Consider the following 13,303-nt stretch of genomic DNA (forward strand, 5'->3'; position numbering starts at 1 on the left):
TAGTCAAATGTGGTCTGGAATGGGGACTGGGAGGCCAATTCGGGGGGGGGAGAGATCTGCTGCACTGAACCCCTGCCTCAGTCTCTAGCGACCTCCCGAGATTGGACCAGCCTTCAAACAAAGGACTGTCCTTCACACAGCAGGGCACATGGCCATCCTCTTTGAGATCAGCACCAGGGCGAGGATTGTGGGGGTGTCAACAGGCTCTCCTTTGGTGTCTGTCTCTGCAGTTGGGTTGGGTACCATGCTCACTTGGACTCAGATGTCATCCCGTGCCAATGGCATGGAACTGCTCAGAGTAAGCTTCCTGCCCTCACTCTTGTGTCTTGGTCCATGGGAGACTTAACTGTTGGACACAAACTGGGAGGCTCAGACTGAGACTAGAGCCTGGGCTCACCCGAAGCTCAGGTCAGCCGTCTTGAGCCCGAAGACACTGCAAGCCCGTTTCCCACCTTCCGCTCACTCTCTTCCAGGCTGGGCAGGCTGTTCCCCTTCTTGCGGAAGAGGGTTCCAAAGGCCAGCCCTGCAACACAGGAAGGGGATCCTCCATTGTCTCCAGGAAGCAGATGGATCTTCTGCTGCTGCTGCCACCGGCACAAGAACAGGATCCATCCCCTGGCCTCAAGACAACAGGAGCACAGGAAGGAGGCCATCGACCTGTGCTCCGTTGCCAAGAGGCTGAAAGCCCTGGGGATGGAGAGGAGGACTGGGTCAGACGGTTCAGGTGAGCTGATGCCTGGGCTTGGATGGGGTGGGGGGACTTCTGTCCGGGCACAAAGGATCACGCCCACTGGGAAGATGGAGGCAGGTCTGGCTTTTCCGCCTCTCTGATTCGAGAAGGCTTCTGGGGAAAGCAGCGCCTCTTGAAGAAAGAAGTGGGACTCATTTCTCCTTTCTTGCCTGTTCTCCTTTCTTGTCTCCTTGCCATGTCTTTCCCCTCGGGTATCCCAACAGACAACTTTCTGCCACTGATCCAGTCCCAGAAGACCCTTTCAGAGGAGGTCGATACCATCCGGCAGTTCATGCAGAGACTTCAGTCAGGGCAAAAGGTACAGTCAGCCATCGCCTTTCTTACTTGTCATGTCGAGGGAACCCAGGCAGTAGGGCTTTGGGAGGGTTCGACAGCCCTCAAATAATGCAAGGCTTGTTAGCTGGGCTTGACCCTCAGACAACTTCTGCTGCCTCAGTTCACCCAGCTCCCTGAAGGTTGCAAGCTAGGAGGTTGAAAACCAGGACCACCAAGGTGGCTTTCTCGAAAATGCAGGGGGGTCAGGAAATTACAGGCTGGTTATCGTCACATCTGTTTTGGGGAACTCGGCTGAAAGCTGTATTAGGACAAGTCCTTCTGAACAAGAATCAACCTGGCTGGCTTCTTCAAAAGGAAGTCTTGTCTCACGAACCTTTTAGGCTTCCTTCCGAGTGTCATTAGACATGTAAACAGGGGTGATGTGGTAGACATTGTTCACTTGGACTTCCAAAAGGCTTTCGACAAAGCCCCTCACCAAAATCTCCTGAGCAAATGTAGCAGTCATGGGATACGAGCAGAGGTCATTCTGTGGATCAGTAACTGGTTAAAGAACTGAAAGCATAGAGCAGGAATACGTGGTAAATTATCCCAATTCAAGGGAAGTCAATAGTGGGGTCTCACAGGCATCTACATTGGGACCAATGCTTTTCAACATGTTCATCAATGATCTGGAATGAGGAGTGAGCAGTGAAGTGGCTAAGTTTGCTGATGACGCCAAGTGCTTGAGAGTGGTTGAAACAAAAAGGGGTTGTGAGGAGCTCCAAAAGGATCTCTCTTAACTGGGAGAATGGGCGTCCCAACAGCAAGGGCAGTTCAGTGTCAGCAAGTCCAAAGAGAGTCATGTTGTGGCAAAAAATCCCAACTTCAAGTATAATCTGATGGGATCTGAGCTAGTGGTGACAGACCAAGAAAGAGATCTTGGGGTCGTGGTGGACAGCTCAATGGAAATGTCCACCCAGTGTGGGGCCTCAGTAAAAAAGGCCAACTCCAAGTGAAGCATAAATGGAAAAGGACTTGAGAATACACTGGCAATATTATACTGCCTTTCTACAAGTCTATGATGCGACTACGGTTGGAAAACTGGGTACAGTTCAGGTCACCACACCTGAAGAAGGATCGTGGAGAGCTGGGAAAAGGGCAGAAAAGGGCAACAACAATGATCAAGGGGCTGGAGCCTCTCCCCTATGAGGGAAGTTTACAACACTGGGATTGTTTCACTTGGAAAAAGGAGGGTAAAGGGAGACATGGTAGAAGTAGACAAAATTCGGTGTGGATGGCTTGAAAAGGAGGTTAGACAAATTCCTGAAGGAGACGTCCAGCCCTGGCTATTAGGCTTGAGGGCTACTTGCCACATCCAATACCAGAGGCGGTATGCCCACGTCCAACCATTGCTGGGGAACACGGGCAGGAGGGTGCCGTTGCGCCCCTGGCCTGCTTGTGGTGTCCCGCTCGACAGCTGGTTGGCCAAAGTGTGAACGGAATGCTGGCTGAGATGGACCCATGGTGTGTTCCAGCATGGCTCTTCTTATGTTCCTGTGAAAACACAAGCCATGGCAAGCCAGGGACCCATGGGAGACCCGCAGAACACGATAGCCCCTACTGGGTGAATTCAGCCACAGTGGGCTGTCATGTTGTCCCAACCAGGCCATTGCCTCTCTGCAAGGGATATTCAGCTTCAGATGTCATCTGTCTCTGGATCTGGCATCCAAGCAGACCTTCGTGTTAGGGGCCTCACTAGCAGCCTGTAAGTAACCGGATAAGGGGTTCAGGCAACTGCCAATTGCTGCCAGGTTGGCCTGCACCATATGAATGGACGGCTTGAGCTTGGATGAGGAGTAGGATACCACTTCGGAACCTGCATTCTGGCTGCCTGAACCATGTCAGACAAGGCCTGGAAACACCCCTCACTCCCTCACAGCCTGACCCTCCCCATTTCCAGAGATTCCTGCTGGACTGCCGGATGAAGATGGCCTTCCTGCGTGCCATCCCCAGCTGCTGCACGGCCGCAGGCCAGAGCAGCTGGGGGACAGTCGGCCTCCTCTCTACCAAGGCGGAGCTTGCCCTGGCTGTAGCGGTGAGTGAGATGGAGCCCCTGAGAGGCACAGAGCTGGAGGGTGGAGGAGGAGCCCTGTATTCCAATGTTGGGGACCAGACCAGAGGAATCCAGGGACACATTAGGGCTCTGGGGCTTCCATGGATGTTCTTTCACCCTCTGTGGATGGCGTATGGAGGAGAAAGGAGACAGAACAATCCAACCGTAGGCCATTTGCTGGGGGACACGGGCAGGAGGGTGCTGTTGCACGCATGTCCTGCTTGTGGGTTTCCTGGGGCCAGCTGGTTGAGCACTGTGTGAACAGAATGCTGGGCTAGATGGACCTTTGGTCTGATCCTACAGGGCTCATCACATGTTCTTACCTGGGTTGCAGGGCTGGGAGGACAGTTTGGAGAGGCCCTCTGTCTCGTTCTCGCCATTTCCTCCAGGGCCAGGCGGGGTGTCGGTGGGCCTGTGGTTCTCATCTGTTGCCTTTCACCTCTTGATCTCCCACAGGCAGCAATGGAGACCCTTCCTGAGGACTCAGGGCCATCCTGTGTCCTCTCTGCAGCGATGCTGGCTATTCACCACCTCAGGTACGGAGGCGGCCTTTGGGCAATGGGATCTGCGCTGGCTCAAGGACTGGCCTCCGCAAGCCCATGGTGGCTGATTTGGGGAAGTGGGGGCAGGGGCAGAGTTTCGTCAGTGCTGTTTACCAGCTCCCGTGCTACGTGTAGGATGAGCCCAGGAATCACATTTCCCTAGACTCCACATGACACAGACTTCCAGAAGGTTCCTCTTTGGTTTATTTTTCAAGAGAAACCAAAATGAGCTCGGCAGTTACTGGTCCCTCGGGGTCAGTGTCTCCCTCTCTCCTCAAGGGTCAAAGAACGTCTCACGTGAGAGTTCTGTCATTCAAACCTCAGACGTATTCTTGGTTTACACCTTGCGGCCCTGGGGGAATGGCTGGGGACCCCGTTTGCGACTTGAGCAGGGCTAGGAGGGGATCCCGCACTTCCCCCGGGGCCAGAGAACCAAGCCAGCTCTCTGCTGCACAGGGCTGGGCTGTTGCTTGGGACGTCCAACACGTTCTCCTTGGACAAGGCCTATCCATTGAGTCCCTCCCTCCCTCCCTCTAATCTGCTGCTTTTCCTTTCCTCCTACCAGCAAAGCGAAGCCTCCTTTGAGCCGGCAGATCGAGGCTCTGGTCCTCAGATTGGCTCTTCATGGAGTCTTGAGCAGGGAAAGAGAAAGAGCAGATTTCCACAGCAAGGTATATTCTGGCCAAATGCATCAATGTTGGGGCAAATACCCTGTCCTGGGTCTATGGTGCCCAATCCCCTCTTTACCAAGTTCCTTCTTCAGGGGGCAAATGGTGACGCCCTGAGAGGGCAGGAAGGGGCGAGTGGTCCGTAGCTGCTGCCCACGTTCCCTTCTGGTTCATGGAGCTGTCTCTAGCTGGTGGGTCTCCCTGGAATGGCTGAGCTACAGGACTTGCTCTCGCCCTGGTGGAGCCTTGCACCGCTGACAGGGAGGACCCTTCAGTCGTCCCACGCTAAGCGGCTGCTCTCTTCCTTTCCAGGGTTCCTGCCAACCCTCCCCTGCCGACACCCTGCAATTGATGCTCAGGGGCTTGCTGGCGGGGGAGCCCACCCTCAGCCATCTGCTGTTCTTGTTGCAGGTGAGGGGCTTCGGGGGGGGGCAGGAGGGGTCGATCTTGCCCTTTGGATTCCAAGGGAGAGTCCATCCTTCAGCAGCAGCGGAGGAGGACGTGGCCCAAGGGACAGCAGCACAAGCCGAAGGGAGCAGGTCCCATGTAGAACGTTCAGGATGGAGCGACGGGGGCCATTTCTGGCACGGCCCTCCTGCCTGCTGCCTCCTGCTTGCTTCTGCATGGATGACTCTCTAGTCCATGAGCTGCGATCCATCAAGACAGAAAGTCGGCGAGGGGAGGACGTGGTTGTGCAAACCTTGTATCATGTACCTTAGTTGGTGTGTAAGCCGCTTTAGGGATGATTTGACTTCCGAAAAGCAGCATCCAAATAAGCGGAGCAGGAGGAGGAGGAGGGACACACCTGATATCGAAGTCTGAGGCCATCTGATATCAAAGAGGGTCTTCAAGATGTGCTTCTCTCAGGGCAATAGCATCCATCTCACAATCCGATGGTATTGCTGCGGACCACTTTGTGATCCAATTCGGTTGAAAAAGGTGGTGTGCAACCCCCATAGGACTCTGACCTGCTGCTTCCTTCCACAGCACATAAAGTACTGGATGCTGTCGAAACATGGCCAGGAGAGAGGCAGAGCCCTGACATGCGGAGCATCCCTCCTGCGCCATGCAGTCACCCTGCCAGACCTGGATGTGAGTATCCCCACATGCTGGCATGGCCTGGAGCCCTGGCCTGGGAGTGGGAGAGAATTCAGAGGATAGACCAAACTGCCATTGGGGGGCCAGGGAACTATTTTCTTTATGTGATTAGCAGGTGCGGGGGTGGGGGCGGGGAGGGACACCGAATCAGAGTCACAGTTGCAGGTGATGGGTTAACCCCCCCCCCACCCATGCCAGGGTCGTGTTCCAGGTCGTGCTTCCCATCCGGCCTGTTTGGGAAAGGACAATCTTGACAGTTTCGTGGGGAACGGACGTGTCTCTCAGTGCTGCTAAGACCCATAGTCGTCTCATGCTCCCCTCCCAAATGCAAAGATAGAGCATCCCACTGGGAACCGGTCCAGTTACCCTGAATGTGGAGAAGGTGGGTTAGAGCTCTCGCTAAGGGCTAATCCTACCAGTGGAGTTGCAGAAAGAAGTGCATTGAAGCAAAGGGAGGAGCTGAGAGTGGAATGTGCATAGAGATTCATCTCGCTTTCTTTCCCACTAGACATCTGGAGAACACCCTGCTCTCGGGTACTATGTGGCAGCTTTTGGCCTCCACCTTACCAGCAAACATGAAGAACTAAGGGACCAGGCAAGGGAGGCCATCAGCTGCCTGATGAAGCTGCTTCTCTTCCAGAGGGGTACGGAAGCTGGAAATGCTCCATCTGCTCCTCTAGTTTCTTTACCCCCTGCTTCCCTTGGATTTGTCTTGGGAAGGGAAGAGAAAGATGTCAGGCCAGTGGTAGAGGGCAACCAAGCTATAGCTTCTGGCGTGTCTCTGTTAGGGCAGAGAATGACTGATCTGGAGGAGGAGGAACTGTGGTGCCAGGGGGGAACGGGGACGAAGATGCTGCTGGCCTGCAAAGATACTTGCAGGGTTGGGGAGGTAAGGCTGTATCTCCACGTTGGTCATAAGTTTGGTTGCAGGGCTGCAGCCAGGCGAGTCGCCTCTTGCAGCTGTCCAATTAGACCAGGGCGGGGGGACAACATTGCGTGGGAAGCTGAGGGTGTCTGTCAGAAGGGGAGGAGGGGAATGCCCTCCTTGAGCGCCCCTCCCTGTCTGGGATATATAATAATATCAACTCGCATCAGGGACTGGGGGGTGTTTTTTCCTCCAACCACTACGGAGGTCTCCCGAAGCAAGTGGGGAGCCTCCAATATCAGTCCAAGGCTCCTGTTTCAGGCTGGCTAGAAGCTTAAAGAGAGGCACCGCTGCAAGGGTTTGTAGAGGGTCCCCCTCTTTCTATTCTCGTGCCAAGAAAAACGGATGGCACCTTCCGGCACCCCCTCCGAGTACCGTGACTGCTTGTCGCTTTTAGGTCTTCCGGGAACTCTTCACTGAGGCCCAGAAGAGAGAATTCCTGAGCATGGCTTTGCTGACTGCGCATGGATCCCAGCTGCGGACAAGTGCGGCTGGGATCCTCTTGGTCTACGCCATGCTCGGGCAATCCCATGTGGTACTGGGGACGGAGGTGAGTCAGCGGCTAAGTCGGCTTGGCGCAGGGGAACGGACAGGTCTGCGCAGAGAACTGCATTTGACATCGGCGGTGTCCCTGTGTCATGAATAGGGGGTGCAGGGGAAGGAGAGCTGCCCACACAGCTTGTTTTTCTCACCCTGTAAGGCAAGGGCAGTGAAGGAAAAGGTACTGCAGCAGCTCGACATCCTCCAGAGGCAGAAGAAGGTCCCTGAGGCGCTGAGAGTCCTCTTCCCAAGCAAAGGTGACTGCCAGATCCTCGACACCCTGCATGTGTACACATGCAAGGCAGAGCAACGGGCCACGTTCATCTATCCCCGGGTTCTCCATCTCTTTCTGGGGAATGGCCTTGGCCTCAATCATTTAGGCTGGGATTTCTCAGCACAGACCAGCAGTGTTCTTAGTGGCCAGTTAGAGACTCAATTAGTGTGCTTCCTGGCTGGCTGCGTAGCCGGCCGATCTCCCACCTTCCCTCCCTCTCTCTCTCTCTCTCTCTCTCTCTCACGGCCAAGGGAAGAGGAAGATAAATTAGGCCCTCACTACATTGCTTGTAGAGGGGCAGGAAACATATCCTTACCTGCTCCAAAATGGTTTATTCATTTTTGCCTCTAATCCCCCAAACCCTCCTATTTGGGGTGGAAGATCCCCCCCCCCATTAGACTAATCTACCTGTCTTCTTGGTCTCTGTAATAGGTAATTACTAAACAGTAAACACCCCCAAATAATGCAGTTTTATGTGTCACGTCTACAGTCATCCGCTTCCTAAATCAGGTGGAATACTCCAGTATCCGCTTCTCTTCTTTTCCCTTCTCTTCCATCTAGATACTGTAATTCTTGAGGACATTGAAGATTAGAGGAATCACCACCCGGAAATAGGCCATCCTCTTGACAACTGGAAGGGCAGCATGGAACTCAGTGAACGAAACAAAATTTAAAATGGTGCGGCCCAAGAGTGTGAAGGGCCAGAGAAAAGGACAACACGCACACATACATACAGAGAAAAGAATATGGAATTTGGGGGAGCTGGGGGATTGAATACCATTCTATGCAATATGTTCTCATTCAGGGGTAGGCGGGCAATTTTTTTAAAATTAAAATAATAGAAAGTCTTTTTTTAGAAGAAAATGATGACAGCCAATTATTCTTCTGCAAGACTCCTAGATCCCATATTCAGTTTGAATAAGGTTACTGATCCACCAGTTCCAACATAGATGAAGTCAGGGACATGCTTGTACCCAGGGCTGAAAGGGCGACACCACTTATGAACCATGGAAACGAGATCAAGCTTTTAAAGTGCTGAAAGGAATGGTCCACTTTGTTCAAAGACGCCTTCTCAGTTACCTGAGAAGCAACAAGAATTGTGCTTTCTGTAAGACTGAGGGAGGGAGGGAGGGAGGGAGGGAGGGAGGGAGGGAGGGAGGGAGGGAGAACCATCCCATCCCTGGAAGTGAAAAAAGAGGTCCTGCTCATGTGACCCACTCAGGAATCTGTTAGGACTCCAGCTTTGGGAAGCGCTGCATTAACCACCATTTTCTCCTTTCACACACAACCATCCATCCGTGCTATCTTATCTTATCTTATCTTCATTCCGGAGTATTCTGAGATGAAGCTAAGCTCACAGTGTCAATCTCAAATGCATGTAGCTCTTTAGGAATGTTCATGCCTTGATAGTGAGGAGTCCTGACTCCTCCTCAACTTTCCCACAGAAACCGGTGACCAGGAAGCATCAGGAATAGTTGCTTCCTGCCCACTGCCAGAAGAGGCATGGAGAGAGGTGGTGCAGGACAGGAGGACCTGCCAGAGCCCCCGGGCCTTTGGGCCTCAGGAGGGATGCTGCTGGCTCAGATGTGACAAGTTGCTTTGGGCCTGGGAAGAGGAAGTGCTGCGCTCCAGTTCGGCTCAGGAAGTGGAGCTGCTCAGTCCCAAAAGCAGCCTGAGAGAGACTTGCATGGCAGCAGGGCTGGCCAAAGATACTTCGCTGCCTGAGGTGGAGCCGCAAACAGTCCCCCCCACCACACTTCTGCAATTCAAGGCTCAGTGTATCCAAAGCCAATCAAGTGATTTGGCATCAGAGGCAGAAAACCCCACCAGCCTCTCCCCCACCCCTGGCATTAAGCAGACAATAAGAATACATTAAGGCTGCAGGTCTTGAGATGGCTCTTGGCCAGTTGAGGGCCCATCGGAAGCAGCGAAATGCTGCCTCCGCTTTGGCAGTGGAGAGGGAGGCCACGTGCAGGAGATCACTCGAGTGGCCCTTTCCCCATGGCTAGAAAAGTGGATACGGATCATCACAAACAGGGGACACACATCTGTATTGAATTTGCATATGCTGTTATATAGGTGTGGATGCACGTTTAGAAATAAGTACTGCAATTTAAATAGAAATACAATACATTTTCCCATAGTTAGGGATGCTGGAGAAATCCACCACGGACTCAAATGAGCCTGGATTCCAAAGACTCCAACCGCTCCGCAGAGCCTGCTGTGGACTGGCTGCACTCACCTCTGGGTCTGGAGGAGTTCCCACGAGGTGGGTCTCCAGCATGATACGCTAATGGCAGCTGCCATTAGCTTATTGCAGGAAAGTTACAGCTGTAAATGGCGTAATGTACGCTATTTGTGGCTGTAAAGCACTTTTACCTAAATAAAGCCACAAAAGCTGCAATTTAGGTATAAGCTGGTGCTTTATGGCTGCAAATCGAGTAAAATATGCCATTTACGGCTGTAATTTCCCCGCAATAGGCTAATGGCAACCGCCTTTAGCATATCGCATTTTATAGGAAGCTGGAGAGTCGCTCTGCCAACTCTGGCAGATGCAGTAGGGCTCCGGAGGACTTTGCGGGTCTACAAGCAGCCCGAATTGCCCAACAATGAACCCCACCCCCCAACCGGACAGTGAGGGGTTCATACATCTCTAACCATAGTGGCGGAAACGTGTGACCAGGTGACCTGTATGTCTCCTCAGTCTGCTATCCAGATGTTAACAGTTATGGACAACTTCAAGGCCCTTGTACTCCATAAGATTTGTTTTTTATCTTTAAACTGGATTTGGACTGGATTGCCCTTCGAATAGCGGAACCTTCCAATAGAGAACTTTCCTTTGTAAAGCCGGAGACGTGACCACCTAGACATCATTTACACCGCTGCAGGTGTCATGGGCTTTTGGTTTCCAGAGCAGTTTTCAGACTTTCCCTGTCCTCAGCCTATCTAAAAAGACATGACACACAAGTAGGGATGTCGCGAGCACCCGGTTGGGTCTGTGAGCCAGCAGACTTCCCCATGGCCATGCCCAGCTGCCTGGCCCCCGCTTGCTGGTTGCCAAGCACCCCAGGGCTCGGTAAGTGGCCAGGCACTGTAGCCGCCACGCGCATACCAACTGCTCACATCTCTTTGCGAGGAGGAGATGGCGACAGCAGTTGGCTCATGTAGGGCGACAGTGACTCCAGCTGTCAAGCCCTTGTGCACACAAAGCCCTTTATGCAAACAGGCATGACTGCTGGAGTCCTCCTCACACAGAGGAGGAGTGGCTGCAGGCGTTCACCAGCTCTCCTTTCTGCCATCCTGGCTACCTTGGCAGCAGTGACTTGACAGGAGGTGGATGGGAGGGAAGCCCCCTCATTTTCCTCCTATCAGCGCTGCCTCCGTGGTAGCCAGGGTGGAAGGGGGAGAAAGCAGCGTCGCCCTTACCCACCGAGCCACGTGCCCACAGCCGCCCCTCCTCTGTGTGAGTCGCCATTATACATAGAAATGGCGACTTGCTATTTTTCGTAAATGAAATCTTGCGCACAATTGCCAGCCTTAAAGTGCCAGCCACTGTGTTTAAGATTTAATTCATGGGAAATGGTTAGTTGCTATTTTTACATGTAATGGTAATGGCTACTTGCACAGACGATGGGTGTCTCCAGCGGCTTGGCGGGTGGGGCCGGGGCAAGCACGACCAGCAGATCCCGGCCATGCGAGTGGGCGTGGCAATGTCGAGCTCTCAGCTGACCCGAACAGAGGTGAGTCCGTCCATCCCTACACACAAGGAAAGGGATTGGGAGGGACAATGGTGTTTTGTTTTGTTTTTGTACAAAAAACCATGATGGTGATGCTTGATTCAGGGAATACAGTATATCAGTTGAATTCAGGTATGCACTGTATCTGTTGTCCATCTTGGCAGGCCTCTTCTTTGCTGGCCTGCTCCTCTTTTCTTTCTTCTTTTCTGAAGTTCCTCTACTTTTGAGTTCAAGCCTAATCTATTTCTTCTCCCATCCCCTCAGAGCAAGCTGTTTCTTGAAAAAGTCCTTCTGGTGGCTGTTGGGAGAGTGAGGGGCCTCCAGTGGGAGCTAGATGATAGAACCCTCTCAAGGCATCATACAAGACTTTTTTAAAAATGCAAACACATACCAAAAGAAATAGAAAAACAATAAATGATAACACCAATAAAAACTGTCACCTACAGATTATGGACCCCTTCATGGATCACTGCCTTGTTGTGGCGAAGGGGCTTGCGTAACTCAGTGAAGCCATAAGCTATGCCGTGCAGGGCCACCCAAGACGGACAGGTCATGGCAGAGAGTTCTGACAAAATGTGGTCCACTGGAGAAGGAAATGGCAACCCACTCCAGTATTCTTGCCAAGAAAACCCCATGGAACGTATCACAAGGCTAAAAGAGATGACGCCGGAAGATGAGCCCCTCAGGTCGGAAGGTGTCCAATATGCTACTGGGGAAGAGCAGAGGGTATTTCCAAGTAGCGCCAGAAAGAGTGAAGCGGCTGGGCCAAACCCGAAAGGACACTCAGCTGTGGATGTGTCTGGTGGTGAAAAGAAAATCCGATGCTGTAAAGAACAATATTGTTTAGGAACCTGGAATGTCAGATCAATGAATCAAGGTAAGCTGGAGGTGGTCAAACATGAGATGGCAAGATTGAACATCGACATCTTGGGAATCAGCGAACTAAAATGGACAGGCATGGGCGAATTTAATTCAGGTGACCATCATATCTACTATTGTGGGCAAGAATCCCTTAGAAGAAATGGAGTAGCACTCATAGTCAACAAAAGGGTGGGAAAAGCAGTACTGGGGTACAATCTTAAAAATGATAGAATGATCTCAGTACGAATCCAAGGCAAACCATTCAACATCACAGTAATTCAAGTCTATGCCCCAACCACTGAGGCCGAAGAAGCTGAGGTTGATCGGTTCTATGAAGACCTACAACACCTTCTAGAACTAACACCAAAAAAAGATGTCCTCTTCATCATAGGGGATTGGAATGCTAAAGTAGGAAGTCAAGAAATCACCGGGATAACAGGCAGGCATGGCCTTGGTGTACAAAATGAAGCAGGACAAAAGCTAATAGAGTTTTGCCAAGAGAACACGCTGATCATAGCAAACACTCTTTTCCAACAGCACAAGAGGCGACTCTACACATGGACGTCACCAGATGGTCAATATCGAAATCAGATTGATTATGTCCTTTGCAGCCAAAGATGGAGAAGCTCCATACAGTCAGTAAAAACAAGACCTGGAGCTGACTGTGGCTCAGATCATGAGCTGCTTCTTGCAAAATTTCGGCTTAAATTGAAGAACGTCGGGAAAACCACTAAACCGTTCAGGTATGACCTAAATCATATCCCTGATGAATATACAGTGGAGGTGAGGAATAGATTTCAGGGATTAGACCTGATAGACAGAGTGCCTGAGGAACTATGGACGGAGGTCCGTAACATTGTTCAGGAGGCAGCAACTCAATCCATCCCAAAGAAAAAGAAATGCAAGAAAGCAAAGTGGCTGTCTGATGAGGCTTTACAAGTAGCTACGAAAGAAGGGAAGCGAAAAGCAAGGGAGAAAGGGGAAGATATACCCAACTGAATGCAGAGTTCCAGAGAATAGCAAGGAGAGACAAGAAGGCCTTCTTAAATGAACAATGCAAAGAAATCGAGGAAAACAACAGAATGGGAAAGACTAGAGATCTCTTCAAGAAAATTGGAGATCTCAAGGGAACGTTTTGTGCAAAGACGGGCATGATAAAGGACAAAGAAGGCAGGGACCTAACAGAAGCAGATGAGATTAAGAAGAGGTGGCAAGAATACACAGAAGAACTATACAGGAAAGATCTGAATGTCCCTGATAGCCATGATAGTGCGGTCACTGAACTTGAGCCGGACATCCTAGAGAGTGAAGTCAAGTGGGCCTTAGGAAGCATTAGTAACAACAAAGCTAGCGGAGATGACAGTATTCCAGCCGAGCTATTTAAAATCCTAAAAGATGATGCTGTTAAAGTGCTGCATTCAATATACCAACAAATCTGGAACACTCAACAGTGGCCACAAGACTGGAAAATGTCAGTTTACATTCCAATTCCAAAGAAGGGCAACGCCAAAGAGTGTTCAAACTACCGCACCATTGCAC

At 51.6% G+C, this 13,303-nt stretch overlaps 1 protein-coding gene across 1 annotated transcript; it reads left to right on the forward strand.

Annotated features, from left to right (window-relative positions):
* The first annotated feature begins 278 nt into the window (after positions 1-278).
* Positions 279-8,023, forward strand: LOC146344243 (uncharacterized). The gene is made up of 13 exons (XM_084859781.1): positions 279-298; positions 474-724; positions 955-1,049; positions 2,967-3,101; positions 3,576-3,655; positions 4,227-4,332; positions 4,642-4,740; positions 5,317-5,421; positions 5,936-6,071; positions 6,216-6,316; positions 6,750-6,902; positions 7,053-7,149; positions 7,728-8,023. The coding sequence occupies exons 1-13, from the start codon at positions 279-281 to the stop codon at positions 7,757-7,759; spliced, it is 1,410 nt and encodes a 469-aa protein (XP_084715907.1). The 3' UTR covers positions 7,760-8,023.
* Positions 8,024-13,303: the final 5,280 nt, after the last annotated feature.

The sequence above is a fragment of the Heloderma suspectum genome, chromosome 5 (assembly GCF_057233095.1).
Source record: "Heloderma suspectum isolate Gila_16-S chromosome 5, 16-S_ref, whole genome shotgun sequence".
NCBI lineage: Eukaryota > Metazoa > Chordata > Lepidosauria > Squamata > Helodermatidae > Heloderma > Heloderma suspectum.

Excerpts from the sequence above, each read along its gene's own strand:
- LOC146344243 (XM_084859781.1), top strand. The coding sequence starts at position 279 with ATGGCATGGAACTGCTCAGA. Across the intron at positions 4,741-5,316 it reads ATCTGCTGTTCTTGTTGCAG|CACATAAAGTACTGGATGCT; the intron begins GTGAGGGGCTTC and ends TTCCTTCCACAG. Across the intron at positions 6,903-7,052 it reads ATGTGGTACTGGGGACGGAG|GCAAGGGCAGTGAAGGAAAA; the intron begins GTGAGTCAGCGG and ends TCACCCTGTAAG.